The sequence below is a fragment of the Astyanax mexicanus genome, chromosome 22 (assembly GCF_023375975.1).
Source record: "Astyanax mexicanus isolate ESR-SI-001 chromosome 22, AstMex3_surface, whole genome shotgun sequence".
In the NCBI taxonomy this organism is placed as follows: Eukaryota; Metazoa; Chordata; class Actinopteri; order Characiformes; family Acestrorhamphidae; genus Astyanax; species Astyanax mexicanus.
The window spans coordinates 37603603-37622607 of NC_064429.1; the positions used below are offsets into that span (position 1 = coordinate 37603603).

Consider the following 19005-nt stretch of genomic DNA (forward strand, 5'->3'; position numbering starts at 1 on the left):
AACATAGCGACAGAATCTGCTTTATTTGTGTGATTATTGTGGGTTATTTTCAGGAAATGCCCTTTTCTATGTATTGTTATTATTATTATTATTTTTATTATTATTATTAGTAGTAGTAGTATAAATTAATACTAACAGATACGAGATTTGCGGTGTGTGTGTGTGTGTGTGTGGTGAGATAGAGATAGAAATAAAGAGATGAAAGGTTATGGGTGCATACTATGATGCTCTGATTATACTACACACACACACACACACACACACACACACACACACACTCCTGCTGTTGTACAGAGGCACTCATTACAGTAATTGGGGGGTACAGAGATGGAACATGTCGTCTCTCTCTCTCTCTCTCCCTCTCTTTCTCTCTCCCTCGCTCGCTCGTCCTCAGCAGGTTCTGATTTGTATATTCATACTGGGTCTCGGTATGAGCCAGAGCTCCTCCCCCTCCTCCTGAATTTCTCTCATTCTCCGTCCATTAGACTCTCTGTAGCTCTCTCTCTCTCTCCATCTCTCTTCTACACTCTCTCACTGTTTTCCTTTTCGCCATTTCTCTCTCTGTAATCAACCTCTCAAATATATATATTATACATATACATTTATTTGCAGAAAATGAGAAAAAAGATGCAGAGCTTACAGAAATCCAGAAATCAATATTTGGTGGAATAATCCTGGTGGTTTTTAATCACAGTTTTAATTTCATGCATCTTGGCATCATGTTCTCCTCCACCAGTCTTACACACTGCTTTTGGATAACTTTATGCTGCTTTACTCCTGGTGCAAAAATTCAAGCAGTTCAGTTTGGTTTGGTTATATTCCAGAGGTTTTCAATTTGGTAAAATCAAAGAAACTCATCATTTTTAAGTGGTCTAATTCTGCATGCAAGAACCTAAAAAAACAACCACGACTGCCTAGCAACCACTGAGCATCCAATTAGCAACTCCATAGCAACCACACAGCAACCACCTGTTACCCTGGTTCACACTACACAAGTACGCTACATGACTTAATGGTCAAAAAACACATTTTGTCACAACTAGTGATGCCATGCCTGAGAATCTCTATGGAGGAGAATACGCACCTAAAGTGAGTCCAGAATGAATGGGTTCTTAGGGAACAACTGATTAAATCTGGGTTAAAATCGTGTAGTAGAACATAGGCATAATGTGTTTTGTGAGGAGGGTGCGTTGGATACAATGCAACACATGTAACAAGGTAAGCTTTGAAGATCAGACTGAATGAAAGAGAGAGAGAGAGAGTAATTATGAGACTATGTATAGAATGCATAGAGTGAAAAAAAAACAGAGGAAAGAAAAGGAGTATGACGCAAAGGGACAAACAGAATGAAAGCGAAGGAGTAGAAAAAAAACAAGAGAGACCTAGAAAGAGATAGCTAGAGAGAGTGAAAGAGAGAGAGAGAAAGCAAGAGAGAGTAATTAGGAGACTAATGAGAATGTATAGAGTAAAAAAAAAACAAGAAAGGAAAGAAGTATGACGCAAAGTGACAAACAGAATTAGAGCAAAGAGGAGTAGAAAAAAACAAGAGAGATATAAAGAGAAAGAGAGAGGAAGAGAGAGAGAGAGAGAGACAGAGAGAGAGAGAGAGAAAGAGAGAGGAAGAGAGAGGAAGAGAGAGAGAGAATGGTGGAGAGAGAGGTTGTATAAATGTTTGTGTTTATTCTGCAGCACCAACCAAAGCAGTTAAGAGTTCATTTAGTGGGCGGGGCCTGATATGGGGGTATTATCTCCACCTCAATCTCACACACACTCACACACACACACACACACACACACACACACACACACGCACACACTCACACGCACACACTCACACGCACACACACACACACACACATACACACACACACACAGAGGCAGAGATCTTAATCCCTCAGACTGCCAATCTAAGCATTCTGTGCTCCCTTGCTCTCTCTTTCTGTGCCCAGTGTGTGTGTGTGTGTGTGTGTGTGTGTGTGTGTGTGTGTGTGTGAGAGTGTGAGAGTGTGTGTGTGAGTGTGTGTGTGTGTGTCTGTTTATGTGGTTTGGTTGGAGCACAAAGACACACGCGACCTGGAACAGTAGTTAAACACACTGCTCTCTCGCCCTCTCTCTCTCTCTCTCTCTCACTCTCTTTCTCCCTGTTTTTCTCTCTTTACTGCACTCTTCCTTACCTCCCCAACCCCCCTCTCTCTTTTTGTGCTTTTTTCCCTTGCTTTTTTCCATTTATGGCCTTCCCTCGCTCGCTCTCTCGCCCTCTCTTTCTTATACTTTACTGCTTTTAAAGAGAGAGAGAGAGAGAGTGAGAGAGAAAGAGAGAGAGAGAGAAAGAAAGAGAGGGGAGAAAGAGGCTTCAGGAAAGACAGAATGAAAAGTTACAGCTTCTACAAAGAACTACTCTATAAGACCAAAAGTATTTGGACAACTCCTCATTTAAATGTATGATCTACTGTCTCTATTTCAAACCTGCAGTTAGACAGTAGCTCCACCTAAGAGCTGTAAAAAAACTACATACTATACACTACGGTATATTGCCGAGAGTATTCCCTTAAGTCTGCATTATTAATCCATAAGGTTTTTTATGATGTGGGTCCATCCTTTACAGCTATGAAAGCTTCAACTCTTCTAGGAGGGCTTTGCACAAGGTTTAGGAATGTGTTTATGTGTTTATGGGAGTTTTTCACAATTTTTCCACAAGCACATTTGGGTAAGAAAGTCTGTCTCGCAGTCTATGCTCAATTTCAATCTATGATCAAAAGTAGTTAAACAACTCTTTATTTAAACGTATGATCTCCTGTCTCTATTTTAAAACTGCAGTTAGACAGTAGCGCCACCTAAGAGCTCTGAAACTACATACTATACACTTCAGTGCTGAAAGTATTCCCTCATCTGCATTATTAATCCATAAGGTTTATTATGATGTGGGTCCATCCTTTACAGCTATAACAGCTTCAACTCTTCTAGTAAGACTTTCCACAAGGTTTAGGAATGTGTTTATGTGTTTATGGGAGTTTTTCACCATTTTTCCACAAGCACATTTGGGTAAGAAAGTCTGTCTCGCAGTCTATGCTCAATTTCAATCTATGATCAAAAGTATTTGAACAACTCCTCATTTAAACGAATGTTCTACACTGTCACTTACCAAACCAGCAGTTAGACAGCAGCGCCACCTAAGCTACATCATATTATTAATTCTATTATAGGATTTAATAGGATGTTGGTTTATCGTTTATAGTTCTAAAAGCTTCAAATCTTCTAATAAGGCTTTCCACAAGGTTTAGGAGTGAGTTTATGTGTTTATGGGAGTTTTTAACCATTCTTCCACAAACACATTTGTACAAGGAGGCCTGTCTCGCATTCTCTGCTTTATTTCAATCTACAGAAGTATTTGGACAACTCCTCATTTAAATGTATGATCTACTGTCTCTATTTCAAACCAGCAGTTAGACAGTAACACCACCTAAGAGCTGTGAAACTACTGTACACACTAAATACTATATTGTCAAAAGTATTCCATTGTCTGCATTCTTTAACTATAGGGTTTAATATGAGGTTGGTCCATCGTTTAAAGCTATAACGGCTTCAAATCTTCTAGAAATTCTTTCCACAAGGTTTAGGAGTGTGTTTATGTGTTTATGGGAATTTTCTCCATTCTTTCACAAGCACATTTGTACAAGGAGGCCTGTCTCACATTCTCTGCTTTATTACAACCTATGATCAAAAGTATTGATCATAGGTTGACAGTATGATCAGTTAGACAGTATGATCTCCTGCCTCTATTTCAAACCTGCAGTTAGACAGTAGCGCCACCTAAGTGCTGTAAAATTACATTTTTATCACCAATTTGTATGCTTATGAACTTGACCTACATCATATAGTTAATTCTCTTATAAGGTTTAATATGATGTGGGTCCATCCTTTACAGCTATAACAGCTTCAACTCTTCTAGACAGGCTTTCCACAAGGTTTAGGAGTGTGTTTATATGTTTATGGGAATTGTTCATGTATAATCTAAACGTATGATCTCCTGTCTCTATTTCAAATCCAGCAGTCAGACAGTAGCGCCACCTAAGAGCTGTGAAACTACTGTACATACTATACACTATATTTGCGAAAGTATTCCCATTTTACATTTCTTACATTCGTTCTTTTATTTATGTATAAATACACACTATAAAAACGTATAGCGTCTTAAGAAGAACAAGAAGTGCGATTAATCGCAGTTAATCACAGAATATTTAAATCGATTGACACCACTTATAAAGACATAATAAAAAAGCAAACAAGTTGAACACGTTGAGAGAGATTAATAGAACGAGAGGCTGGTGTTGATCTGTTTTTTTGTTTATTTGATTTATGTGTGTGTGTGTGTGTGTGTGAGAGTGTGTGTGTGTGTGTGTGAGAGTGTGTGTCAATCAATGAATTTGAGTGCAGTGATGACTGTCTATCAATACATTTTTCCACTGTCCACAAGTGTATCATTTATTCCCTCGCTCTCTCACCCTCGCTCTTTCGCTCTCTTTCACTCGTTCACACACACATAGAGAAGAGGGGAAGTGCTGAAAAAAAGATTGAAAAGAACATGAACAAATGGAGCAACTGAGTGATTGAGAGAAAAAGAGAGAGAGAAAAAAGAGAGAGAGAGAGAGAGCGGAAGGGCGAGTGAGTGCTTTTATACAGAAGCAGTAAAGACCTGCAGAAACTCGAGCTCCCTGAGAAACAGCTCACGCCCCCAAACCCCACCCCCCCCACCTAACAGTGAGAGAACCCCCCGACAGGTAAAGAGACGTAAAGGTAAAGCAGAGAGAGAGAGAGAGACATAAAGAGAGAGAGAGAGAGGGAGAGAGATAAAAGAGAAAGAGATGACGAGCACAAAGGAGCCGAAAGAAGCTGAAAGAAGCTGAAAGGAAGAGAAACTCGAGTTCCCAGATCTGAAATCTGATATTCCCTATATTTTTTTTACGGAACAATACGTTAAAAAAGAAGCGTATCACACAAAACCCAGCTTTGATCTTTATAGAATATAGAAAAATAAAGGGTGATGTGATAGGTGAATAGTGTTTCTGGTCCACATACAGTTCATATATATATATATACAAAAAAAAAACGTAAAAAATTGTCAAAAATGACCTGTTTTAAGTTTTCCGTATTAGTGATGTCACAACGCTCCTATTTACATATTATCAATGTAACATTTATACATATCCTTACATTCATATTTCAGCCTACAGCAGTTTAACTCCACCTCCATTCGTAATGAAGCTATAAAAAGTGTACATCCAGACATTAAACTGGGCAGCCAATCAGAAACAAGCTCATTTGCATACAAAAGTCGTAAAGCTACAAGTAAAATATTTGTGATAAAATGCCGTTATAAAATAAGTTCAAATACAAAAACATTCCGTTATAAATTTTCTATATTAGTGATGTCACAACGCCACTATTTAAATATTAACGATTAAATATGTACAGATATGCTTCCATTAATATTATAACCTACAGCAATTTAACTATATCTATTCACACTGAAGCTATAAAAAGTGTATTAGAAGGAACTAGGCGTTTGTATGTGAATGAGTTTGTTTCTGATTCTGATTGGCCTAGGCAACAAACTGGACAGCCAATCAGAAGCAAGCTCCTTTGCATGCAAAGGTCTAGTTCCATCTAATACACTTTTTAAAACTGCTGTAGGCTGAAATATGAAATGTTCGGGATAAGATGCAGAAAAAATACATATAAAAAATTACCTATTCTAAATATTTATTTGTGATGTATTTGTGATGTCATAACACCCCTATTTAAATATAATCAATTTAACATTCACATATATCCTCAAATTGCAGCTGTTAATACAGTGGTTTACCTAAACTTTCATTCACACTGAAGCTATAAAAAGTGTATTAGACGGAACCGGACTAAACTAGACACAAAACTGGGCAGCCAATCAGAAATAAGCTCATTTGCATACAAAGTTCTTAAAGGCACAGTAACACAGAAAAAAAAATAGTTCTAAAAAAAGCAGTTTGGTTCTAAGTAAAAAGAATAATTTCCAAGCAGAGTCCACACAGTTCATATACAAAAAAACCTAAAAATGTTAAAATAGGTTTTAACTGTGATGTCACAAACCGCAATATAAATATAAACATAAACAACTGAGCAATACACAGAATATTCCACTAGATAAATATATAAACTCATAAATACATAAATACGATCTGACCACAGGTTACTCACCGTTGTATCGGACCGTCTTGCGCGGGACTGGATTCCAGTTGACGCATATTCCTTTTTCTAGGCCAATCAGAAGCATCACGAGTAGGACTTTTGCCCCACCCATTTCTCCAGATCTCTGTTGGCTCTCCTTCTGATTGGATAACGAGCTGTTCCACCAATTTTGATTGGGTTAATGGTTGTAGGGAGTCACGGCAACAATTCCAAGTGGTCAACACTAGTCCTTCTGGAAGGACGACATAGATTATGATTGGTCAACTGCCAGTTCTGGGTGTGGTAGATCCAATTGAAGCAATGGTTCCTATTGGCTCAGTTAAGTTGGATCTAATGGGAAAACTAGTCCTTCTGGAAGGACAACATGGACTATGATTGGTCAACTGCCAGTTCTGAGTGTTTGGAATGGTTCTGATTGGTTCTGGCTCAATAAAGTTGAATCTGACTGGAAAAAATACTTTTTTGACAATAAAGATTGTGGTAGGTTCCAACTGTTCCAACAACAGTTCTGATTGGTTGACTGGTAATCCAAGATGGACAGCGATGATCCTGATTGGACGTAGGATTGTAGGCGGAGTCTCCAGATGCTGGAAATCCTCTCCGTCAGCCTGTATGAAGAGACAAAGCGAAGAAAAACACAATTATAAGATGAGATTGGACGTCTCTCAGATTTTAAGCGTCCGTCCTCGTCCCAGTGGTCTGGAACAATGTTTACTAAACTCGGGGGACGTGGGGGAGGGACGGGGGACAGGGGGGGTGCTGGTGCTGTCGAGGCGATTTAATGACGAGAGTCTGCCGCTCCACAAAGCTATTGAAATGTTTTGGCAGAGCACCAGCTAAACCGTGAACGCCTGTCAGCACGAGGCAACGTCAACCCCCGGCCGGCTCGCCAACGATTACGAGGCGAGGTGTCAAACATGCAGGGAGGCTCATCTCCCGTAAAACTGGAGATGTGTCTGGAATCATAATTACTGCCTTTATATTGAAGCAAAATATTTCATTAAATCATTTCAACTAGAACATCTGACAAAAGTATTGGGTATTAAAAAGAGTTTATCCAGCTTGTGTTGCAGTATAGTGCTATACCTTTGAGGGCGGAGTCTGTCTATACCTGTCTATAACCTCCCCCCCCCCTTTATAACAGAAAGAAAAAAGATAGCAGAGCTTTTTTTTACCTCAAATAATGCAAAGAAAACAAGTTCATATTCATAAAGTTTTAAGAGTTCAGAAATAATCAATATTTGGTGGAATAACCCTGGTTGGTTTTTAATCACAGTTTTTTTTCATACATCTTGGCATCATGTTCTCCTCCACCAGTCTTACACACTGCTTTTGGATAACTTTATACATCAGAGTCTAAAAGCGGAGAGAGTGCTCAGTTTTAGTGCAGAAAAACAGGCCAAAGAGTCAAAAAGCGGAGAAGGTGCTCAGTTTTAGCGCAGAAAAACGGGCCAAAGAGTCTAAAAGCGGAGAGGGTGCTTAGTTTTAGCGCAGAAAAACGGGCCAAAGAGTCTAAAAGCGGAGAGAGTGCGCATTTCTAGCGCAGAAAAACAGGGCAAAGAGTCTAAAAGCGGAGAGAGTGCGCATTTCTAGCGCAGAAAAATGGGCCAAAGAGTCTAAAAGTGGAGAGAGTGTGCATTTCTAGCGCAGAAAAACGGGCCAAAGAGTCTAAAAGCGGAGAGAGTGCGCATTTCTAGCGCAGAAAAACGGGCCAAAGAGTCTAAAAGCGGAGAGGGTGCTCAGTTTTAGCGCAGAAAAACGGGCCAAAGAGTCTAAAAGCGGAGAGAGTGTGCATTTCTAGCGCAGAAAAACGGGCCAAAGAGTCTAAAAGCGGAGAGAGTGCTCAGTTTTAGCACAGAAAAACGGGCCAAAGAGTCTAAAAGCGGAGAGGGTGCTCAGTTTTAGCACAGAAAAACGGGCCAAAGAGTCTAAAAGTGGAGAGAGTGCGCATTTCTAGCGCAGAAAAACGGGCCAAAGAGTCTAAAAGCGGAGAGAGTGCGCATTTCTAGCGCAGAAAAACGGGCCAAAGAGTCTAAAAGCGGAGAGAGTGCGCATTTCTAGCGCAGAAAAACGGGCCAAAGAGTCTAAAAGCGGAGAGAGTGCACATTTCTAGCGCAGAAAAACGGGCCAAAGAGTCTAAAAGCGGAGAGAGTGTGCATTTCTAGCGCAGAAAAACGGGCCAAAGAGTCTAAAAGTTGCCGTAATTAAGGAGTTTAATATTAAGAGACATTATGAAATTAAACATCAATTTAAAAAAAAAAAACGTAGTTTACACAAAACTGTCAAAGATAAAGATAGTAAGTCAAGTAAAATGGTGTGTAAATGAAATAATCAGGAAAATGTATTATTTAAAGTGGTATATTTCATTATTTGTTATATTATAGAGTCTGTGGCCCGTGACTTCAAATATATTTCTCCTTCTGGCCCCCAACAAAAAAAGTTTGGACACCTCTGGATTAGAACCTTCGTTAAGCTTCTGTAAGGGTACGTTCACACCTGCTTATTCCAGTGTAGTTCAGACCTTTCTGATAATAATGTGATGTAATGAATAATGATGATTTATTGACGTTCGCCGGTCGGCTCTAATCATCCCGCCCCGTCTGTTCGTGTCTGTTTAAAAAGGCAAATCAGAGCGTTGATAACATTTGCAGGGTTCTCCTCTAAACCCGCCGAGTGTTAAACCTGCATTAAATGTCACGCTGCGTTTTTTTAGAGCGAGAGATAAGGAAAAGAGAAAAAAGAGAAAGGTAAAATAAAGGTTGAGGCTTGATAAGCAGCTCCCCCGTCTGCGCTCCGGCTGCCATTTACCCAAATTGAAATGCAGGACTGAGCAACAACAATCTGAGCGCCATTGATTTCTGTTCTGCTTTATTTTATTAGATTTTCGTTTATTGCCAGAAGAAGATGAGAGCAGAAAAACACCTTCAGAGATCACGGCCCATTCGCTGCAAACGGCCGTCAGTAATGGACGGGTTTCGGGTATTAGTACCCGCCGTGCCCTCCACCTCTTTTATTGGATCGATTTGGGCAGGGGGGGGTGTGGCACGGTGTGGGGGAGAGACCTTATTGGACAAAGAGAGTCTAGAAAATATGTTTCTAGAATCCAGCAGTTTATCTCGTTCTTATCCGGACAGTTTAAATCCAAATTTAATCCAAAATTAAGGTGGAACGATAGTCCCAGTTAAGGCGGTATAACATTATTATCCAATCCTACCTTTAAAAGACGTTTTTTTTTACTTTAGGAGACAACTGCAAGCTAATATTACCACAAAGTAGACAGAACTCTTGCTCTTTCTTTCCTGGGGCGGTGCTGATGAGTGCCAGTTCCATCATTACAATGGTTTATGTTTTTGATGGTCTTTGCGGTGACTGAAATTCTTCTTTTTCACTTTTCAGTCACTGTTTTCTTTACTTAGTTGAGTAGTTCTTGCATATCCATAATATAAGATATTAAAGGGCTATTCCACAGAATGGGTGCCATTTTTTTTTGTAACTCTTACAAAATAAACTTATTTTTTTATCTTTTTTAACTCTGAATCTAATAACATATATTCAACTATTCAAACCTGTACTGGTCAAACTCAACCAGCTTTACTTCATTTTACTTAATTTTTACACGGTTTCTAATCTGAAGACGGTCACAAAACTCATGTGACTCATTTAAAAAGCAAGTTTAAAAGCACTAAGTCCACTAATTCCTTTTAATTTCTCTCAAGAAAAGTCTTTATTTTAAATAAATGGTTATAGACTCATTTATATTTATGATTTAAAAAAATGTGAAAAGATACAACCTAAACTAGAAGAGCTACTTTGAAGAATGTAAAATATAAAACATATTCTGGTTTTTGATTTACTAGACAATTCCATATGTTTTTTTTCTTTATAGTATTAATTTACAAAGCAGAACGTTTTAAAATAAGGTGTATTAAGGTGTAAAGTGTAAAAAGTGTAAAATAAAGGTCTGGTATGATGCTGTGTGTAAGTGAGGACTGTCAGGCTGTATTGGTTTCTGCAGTGAGGCGCGCTGGAAGCCCCGCCCCCTCCCCGCTGTATTCCGCTGAGCGGGGTGGTTTAGCGGAGCTCGGGGACGAGGCCTTTTGAACCTCCTGTTCAGTTTTCACAGCATCACTCCTCCTCCAGCTCCCTCGCTCCTCCAGCAAACACACTGAACCCCACATTATACCACTGCAGCCTGTAGCCCCGCCCCCTCCGCTCCCTCCGCCCCCCAGCGCTCCAACAGTAAAGAACACGGCATGGATTTCTGAAATCCCGCTCGGATTCAGACTCGCCGCGTCTCCTACAGCGAGACACTGAATATATCCGTTACAGGTATTAACCAGAGAGATTAGAAGCATGGCTCGTTGTGTCCTTCATATCCTCCTAGGACCTGGTGTCCACATTTTGGGTTGTCTAAACCACAACACTAAATTTTGCTCTACAAGGGCCTGGCGTCCACATGTGTGGATGTCACATTTTGTCACATCATGTTCTCCTCCACCAGTCTTACACACTGCTTTTGGATAACTTTATGCTGCTTTACTCCTGGTGTAAAAATTCAAGCAGTTCAGTTTGGTGGTTTGATGGTTTGTGATCATCCGTCTTCCTCTTGATTATATTCCAGAGGTTTTTAATTTGGTAAAATTAAAGAAAATCATAATTTTTAAGTGATTTCTTTTTTTTTTTTCAGAGCTGTATGTATGTATAGTAAGGGAGGGGGGCGGGGTTTAGCTGGCACGCTAATTAGCGCCTACAAATTAGGAATGACACAGTTCCATTATATCACATTACACCCCGACACACACACACACACACACACACACACACACACACACAGCCTTCACAGCCGGCCAGCGCTGACAGACACAGTGTGTGTGTGTGTGTTGTGTGTGTGTATGTGTGTGTGTTTGTATAAATGTGTGCCAAGGACAGGGTGTTTTGATCCAGTTTTGTCCCGGAGGAAAACAACTGGTCGTGTTTGTTCCGGGTCGACCGCCGAGAGATGACCGGTCTCATGTGTCCAACCCGTATCCCATCAGCCCCTGCTGCTCCACCACCAACCGGAGTCAGAAAATATTAATATTAATTAAAATATCGCAATATTTAGTTTCCCAAAACTGTAACAACTCCCAAAAACAGAGAATTGATCTTTATTTATTGGTTTAGATGTAAAAATTGGTGTCAGAAGTGGTTCAGTAAGTGTTCATTCAGTGTTTAAGCCCCGCCCACTGTTTTAGATCCCACTGTTCTGATTGGATAAAAACAATTTAAACGTTTGGTTTACTTAGAACATATGTCTTAGATATCTGTTTTGGAAAAACAAACAGTGTTCAACATTATACATGCTAATTCTGTCACAGATAAAAGTATATAGGTAGTTAAAACAGGTATATAAGATAAGATCATTTTTTTTAATGTAAAATAAGTGTTTAAAGTTAAAACAAATGTTAATTATTTTAATATTTAGTTCAATATCCTTTTAAAATTAAACCATCACTATCACAACTCTTACATTGATTTCATCTTTAGAATTAAAACTCTTACATTGATTTTATCTTTTAAAATAAAATTCTTAAAGTGGTTTTATCTTTCAGAACTTCCGTTCTGAAAGATAAAACCACTTTAAGAATTTTATTTTAAAAGATAAAGATAGTGATTTTATCTTTTAAAATAATAATAATATTCTAATTTTAACTGTTAAAACAAAAGTCTTTATTTTAATTTTACTTTTTATTTATTTGTAGAACTTAAACTCTTACACTGATATTATCTTTTAAAACAAAAGTCTTTTTAATTTTAACAAATTACCCCACAGGGGAATACCAATTATAAGGCTGTGGGATTGATAGCCTGTCCTGAGTTTTTGTTTGTAGAGTATTTTAAATGTTTAAAAGGTATTATAAAAATAAAAAATATATTTTAAACTAAAGGCCTTCTACTGATTTTATCTATGAAAAGAAAACTCTTACACAGATTTTATTTTTAGAATTAAAACTCTAACACTGATGTTATATGTAAAATTAGCCTGACCTAATTATATAAAAAGTTTAATAAGATATATATTTTTAAAACTACCATTTTATCATATTAATAAAGAGCCGTGATGAATCTGGCAGCTCAGTAATGGTTTTAAATGTTAGTTTAGGTTTTAATCAGTGCGTACATCCTGTAGCCTCCCCTTATATAAACACACCCCCACCAGCCGCATGACCTCTAACCTCCTGACCTCCTGACCCCGGCGCCAGACCGGTATAATCCCTTAAACACAACCTACACAAACCCATACATCCGCCCTGCTGTCAGAAAAAAACTTGTATCTCCAAAACAGAAGCTTTACCTGTTTTTAGTCTCAGAGAATCAGAGCCTGTGTTTATATGAGTACTTAATTAGTCTAATAACTGCAGTAATCTGATTCTGATAGGATTGTTTTATGTTTTTAATATAACCTTAATGTAATTTTACAAGTTAAAAAGGATCTGCAAACTCAGAACTTCTTAAAACTGCTTCTTTTAAGTTGCCTCCCTCAAAAAACCCTTAGAAGTTCCTCTATTTTTAAGAGTAATTTTACTGTAATGAAGCATCCTTTCAGTAAAACAGCAAATCAGATAAATTTAAAAGTATGTCCACTTCTCCACTTCTTATTCAAACTAAACCCGCCAAACTCCCGACCTGCCACCTTCTGACCTGCCACCTCCTGACTTGCCACCTCCAGACCTGCCACCTCCAGACCTGCCACCTCCAGATCTGCCACCTCCAGATCTGCCACTTTCAGATGCCACCTCAGGCCATCTCCCGACCTTCCAACTCCCAACCTGACTCCTCAGGACCTGCCAACTCTGAACCTGCCACCTCCCAACCAGGCACTTTCAGATGCCAGCTCTGACCTGCCAACTCCCAACCTGACTTCTCAGGACCTGCCAACTCAAGACCTGCCATCTCTGAAACTGCCACCTCCGGACCTGCCACCTTTTAACTGGCCACCTCCAGACCTGCCACCTTTTAACTGGCCACCTCCCAATCAGGCCTTTTCAGATGTCAGCTCCAACCTGCCACCTCCAGACCAGTCACATACAGACCTGCGACCTCTAGACCTGCCACCTCAGGATCTGCCACTTATGGACCTGCCACTTCTGGACCTGCCACCTCTTAACCGGCCACCTCCCAACAGGCACTTTTAGATGGCAGGTCAGGAGCTGGCATCTAAAAGTGCCTGTTGGGAGGTGGCCGGTTAAGAGGTGGCAGGTCCAGAAGTGGCAGGTCCATAAGTGGCAGATCCTGACCTGCCAACTTCAGACCTGACAATTTAAGATGCAAGCTTTGGACCTGCCACCTCTTGACCAGTAACCTACAGACCTGCTACTTCTAGACCTGCCACCTTCAGACCTGCCACCTCATATATCGCACTTTCCAAATGTATCTATTTCTAGCAAACTGACTTTACATTTCTTTATGTACAAGTTCTTATATAGATATCTTTTAACGTAAAATAGGATTTAAAGTTAAAACAAATGTAAAATTACTTATTTTAATCTAAACTATTATTATTTTTACTTTCCCACTACTTATCCAAACTAAACTCGCCAATCTACTGACCTGACAGTATATAGAGGTCAGTATGTGTCAGATATTGTTCTGAGATGCACATTAATATGCATACGAATCACCCTTTGGTACGACATTACTACAGATGAAAAATATATAGTTTGGGTAATTCAGAGAGTCAGCAGGGCTTGTTTTGAAAGTGCGTCCACTCCCTGTCCACTTCCTGACAGCGAGGGTTATCTTACCCTCCTCTTATCCAAACTACACCCGCCAAACTCCTGACCCAACGACCCGTCACCTCCTAACCCCCCCGGACGGGGGACGGCTGTGGACGTGAAGGACGGCTGAAGTGAGCTGAAGGTCAGATGTGGTAATTAGCTCTCCAGTGTACGAAAGAGGAACACCAAACACAAACACTCTGTTCCAATCTCACGCTCAAGGCAATACCCTCTCAACCCTCCCTCCCTCCCTCCCTCCCTCCCTCCCTCCCTCGCTCTTTCCTTCCTTCCTTCCTTCCCTCCATCATCCCTTCCTCCTCTGAAGTCACACAAAGCCCAGCGGCTGCAGGAGTTGAAGAAGAAGAAGAAGAAAAGCCCGTCAAAATCCAAACGCCATCACTCAGCGGACTGGCCCGAGTCGCACAGCGTCCCGAAGGTACAATTAAAATACATTTAGAACTTCAGGACTTCACTGCCCGGCCCGGCCCTGCGGTACCGGTTCTAACGGGTTCTAACGGTTTCGGGTCAAACGCTCGTGGTTTCCTTCAGGGTTTTACCCGAGTGTCCTGAGATCTGAGATTAAATCAGTCAGAAAAGCACATCATAACCAAACCAACTTACAATCAAAACCCCAAAATCAAGCTCCAGACCTGCCACCTCTGAAACTGTCACTTCCGGACCTGCCACTTTCAGATGCCAACTCCAGACCTGCCACCTCCGGATCTGCCACCTGAGGACCTGCCACCTCTGAAACTGCCACTTTCAGATGCCAACTCCAGACCTGCCACCTCCAGACCGATCAAATACTGACCTGCCATCTCAAGACCAGCCACCTCAAGACCTGCCACCTCAGGACCTGCCACCTCTGAAACTGCCACCTCCGGACCTGCCACTTTCAGATGCCAACTCCCAACCTGCTACCTCCCAAAATGACACCTCCAGACCTGCCAAATTAAGATTTCAGCTCCAGACCTGCCACCTCAAGACCTGCCACCTCTGAAACTGCCACTTCCAGATCTGCCACTTTCAGATGCCAACTCCAGACCTGCCACCTCCAGACCGATCAAATACTGACCTGCCACCTCCAGACCGATCAAATACTGACCTGCCACCTCAAGACCTGCCACCTCAAGACCTGCCACCTCTGAAACTGCCACTTCCAGATCTGCCACTATCAGATGCCAACTCCAGACCTGCCACCTCCAGACCGATCAAATACTGACCTGCCACCTCCAGGCCGATCAAATACTGACCTGCCACCTCAAGACCTGCCACCTCAGGACCTGGCACCTCAGGACCTGGCACCTCAGGACCTGGCACCTCAGGACCTGGCACCTCAGGACCTGGCACCTCTGAAACTGCCACCTCCAGACCTGCCAAATTCAGATTTCAGCTCCAGACCTGCCACCTCCGGACCTGCCACCTCCGGACTGATCAAATACTGACCTGCCACCTCTGAAACTGCCACCTCTGAAACTGCCATCTCTGAACCTGCTACCTCCCAAAGTTTCACCTCCTGACCTGCCAATTTCAGATGTCAGCTCCAGACCTGCCACCTACCAATCTGCCACCTCCGGACTGATCAAATACTGACCTGCCACCACAGGACCTTCCACTTCTGAAACTGCCACCTCCAGACCTGCCCCTTTCAGATGCCAACTCCCGACCTGCCACCCCCCAAAGTTTCACCTCCTGACCTGCCAATTTTAGATGCCAGCTCCAGACCTGCCACCTCTGGAAATTAAATGTAACATTAAATATTTCTCGATCTTGATCTCTATTATTAATCCACACTATGTAATCATAAGCTCCACCCATTGAGTCATTTGCACCACCTACATTATTCAAAACCACACCCATTTTAACCCAAACTTAACATTAGTTTTCCATAAAATATTCGAACCCCTCCCACCTCACAACCTAATCTTCCCAAAATTCAACCTGCCCAAACAAAACCCATTTCCTTCATGCCAAGCCCCTCCCATTTGGTCACAAGCTCCACCCACCTCATTTCTACCAGTTGAAAGTTATCTTCAGGTTACTGTTCAGAATGTCCTGTAAAAGTTGTTTTTGAGAAGCTCTGAAAGTAAATACTGAGCTCTAATCCTCAGTTTCTCACCACAAGCTGAATTTTAGAGCTCCCCAACCAGGGCTGGACCAGCGCCAGGAAAAAAAATCACTGTATGACACCAACCGATTCAGAACCGGGCCAAACAGAACCAGAGCCAAACACAGAGTCATATATACACAACAGCAACAAGCCATAAATTAACACGAGAGGCAGTTACATCACATCACGCACAGCGCTAAATCCTGCTCCCCCGCAAATCAACAGCTAAACTGTTCCCACTTTAAATACGACGTAAACAACGCAGACTTCTGAGCACTTCATTTGCATATGGGATTATTATTTATGTATATCTGCGCTGCAACAGATTTTACCAGTCAGAATTAAAAACACATGATACTGAGCTTTAATCCTGAGAAACTCAGCCCAAAAACAATTTAAAACTAGTATAAAACCCAACCCAAAACCAGACCCAAACTCAGTCTAAAACCATCCCAAAACCAGCCAAAAACCCAGTCTAAAACCGTCCCAAAACGAGTCCGAAACCAGTCAAAAAACACTCTAAAAATAAAACAAGCCTAAAACTAGCTCACAACCAGCCCAACAACAATTCAACACCAGTCCAACACTAGTCTAAACCAGTCTAAAACCAGTCCAACTCCAGCCCAAAACTAGATCAAAACCTAGCTCAAATTTGGCCCAAAACCAGACCAAAATCTAGTCCAACAGAAGCCCAAAACTGGTCCCAAAAATGATTAGCCAAAGATCAACTGGCCCAACACCGTCCCAAAACTAGACCAAAAACCAGACCAACCCCAGCTGATGATCAGCCCAACACCATCCCAAATGCCCAAATGCCCAAAAAAGACTCACACAGATCAAAATACAGATTCAGCCCAGCAGGAAGTGAAGGCCACGGACCGTCTTTAAGGTTGTGACCCTTCCATTGACCTAAAGACCCAAAGACCTTAAACCTTAGGCTTCAAAAAGAAACCACGGTTACCACCTGCCTCAGTCTAAAACAAGCCAGAGGACACCCAAGCCCCACCCATCTTAATATATCCACAACATCATTATCATTTCTTCATTAACCTGGTCCCATTCTTCTTAAACTCCACCCATCTTAACTGAAACAACCTCAATACAATTACAGTTTACATAAAACCCCACCCATTTGCATCAAAACTCAACACAACACAATCTCAAAACTGTACTTATCAAAAAAAGCACCCACCCTACGGTAGACCACACCCACCTAATCAGAAACCACACCTACCTTATCCAAACTATAAGCAAAACTCACCAATCTCAATACAATCCCACCTACTTTATTATAATCCCCACCAATCTGACCATACACTCCGCCCACCTCACATTAAATCCATCTACTTCATGATAAACCCCACCCACATCCCCATATGCCACGCCCACCTCCCCAAAAACTGACTAATTTCAACAAAATAAGTACCTAACTCATTATAATCCTCACACAATATCCATTCACTTCCTTATAAACCCCGCCCACATCGCTCAGACCACACCCACTTTGACCTAAGATCTACCTCATTATAATTTCCACCAATCTGACTATATACTTCACCCACCTCACACAAAATTAAATGTACTTCATGATAAACCCCACCCACATAAACTCCGCCCACATCACCAAACCCCGCCCACATCCCTCTTAACCCACCCATTTGAACAAAATAATAAGTACTACCTGCTTCATTATAATTTCCAACAATCTGACCATACACTCCGCCCACCTCACACAAAATTCATTAACTTTATAATAAACCCCGCCCATATCACCATAAACTCTGCCCACACCACCCTAGACCCTGCCTACTTCACACTAAACCTACCCATCTCAACACAATCCCACATACCTTATTATAATCCCCATCAATCTGACCATACACTCCGCCCACCTCACACAAAATTTCACTCACTTTATAATAAACCCCACCCATATCACCATAAACTCCTCCTACTTCACTCTAAATCCTGCCCACCTCCCCCTTAACACACCCATCTGAACACAACATTATTTCTACCCATTTCATTATAATCTCCACCAATCTAAACTCCACCCACCTTACACAAAATCCATGCATTTTATGTTAAACCCCGCCCACATCACCACAAACTCCGCCCACCCCACCAAAACACATCAATTGCAACTCTACCCAACTCCGAACAAAATCCACCAATTTTACCATAAACACAAAACCCCATGATAAATCTCACTAAACTCATAACAAATAACAATAACCCCACCCCCTTCTTATAAACCCCACCCATTAAAAACAATAAACCCCTCCAGTCTTACCCTAAACTCCAGCAGTTCCAGTATGAACTCCAGTACTGCTCTCGTCCTGAACACAGCCTCCCTCACACTAACCTCCAACCATCCTGCCGCCCTCACACTCACACTAAACCCCGCCCCCTCCACACCAAGCCCCGCCCCCTCACAGCAGCCTCAGCCTATCCTGTTACAGACCCCGCCCCCTCACACTCGTCTGTCGCTTTTAAGTGTGTGTTTGGTCTGCGCTGCTGCTGACAGACCATTCATCTGGTGTGTGTGTGTGTGTGTGTGTGTGTGTGCGCGCGTGTGTGTGTGTGCGCGTGTGTGTGTGTGCTCTAAGTGTGACGGATGGTGTTGGAAGTGTGTGTGTGTGTGTTTGTGAGATAGAGTGGGAGTGTGACAGCTCGTGCACGCTTGTTAACTGTGTGTGTGTGTGTGTGTGTGTATATGTGTGTGTGTGTGTGTGTGTGTGTGCTGGCAAACTCATGCTGTGTTTGATTAGCCAATGGGAATGGGCGACAGGCTGGTAATCAGACAGAGTTTGATCAGCTGCCCCAGCAGATCAGTCCACTTCCTGTCCCGCGCCTGACCTCAAATTCCTCCTGGATACAAACTTCGTAAACTAGATCGGTAAAATATCGCAC

General features: G+C 41.6%; 1 protein-coding gene across 2 annotated transcripts in view; it reads right to left on the reverse strand.

The window, feature by feature from the left end:
• Positions 1 to 19005, reverse strand: part of sema4c (sema domain, immunoglobulin domain (Ig), transmembrane domain (TM) and short cytoplasmic domain, (semaphorin) 4C) — a 124422-nt gene that overhangs the window by 42219 nt on the left and 63198 nt on the right. Inside the window, exons 1-2 of one of the 2 annotated variants that reach the window (XM_049470299.1) lie at positions 18386 to 18453; positions 6235 to 6833 (exon numbers count right to left, since the gene is read on the reverse strand). In XM_049470299.1, the coding sequence (XP_049326256.1) occupies positions 6235 to 6337 (103 nt within the window). In that variant the 5' untranslated portion in view covers positions 6338 to 6833; positions 18386 to 18453. Of the gene's footprint in view, positions 1 to 6234; positions 6834 to 18385; positions 18454 to 19005 lie in introns of those variants that run through there. The other variant, XM_049470298.1, reaches the window with a different exon arrangement.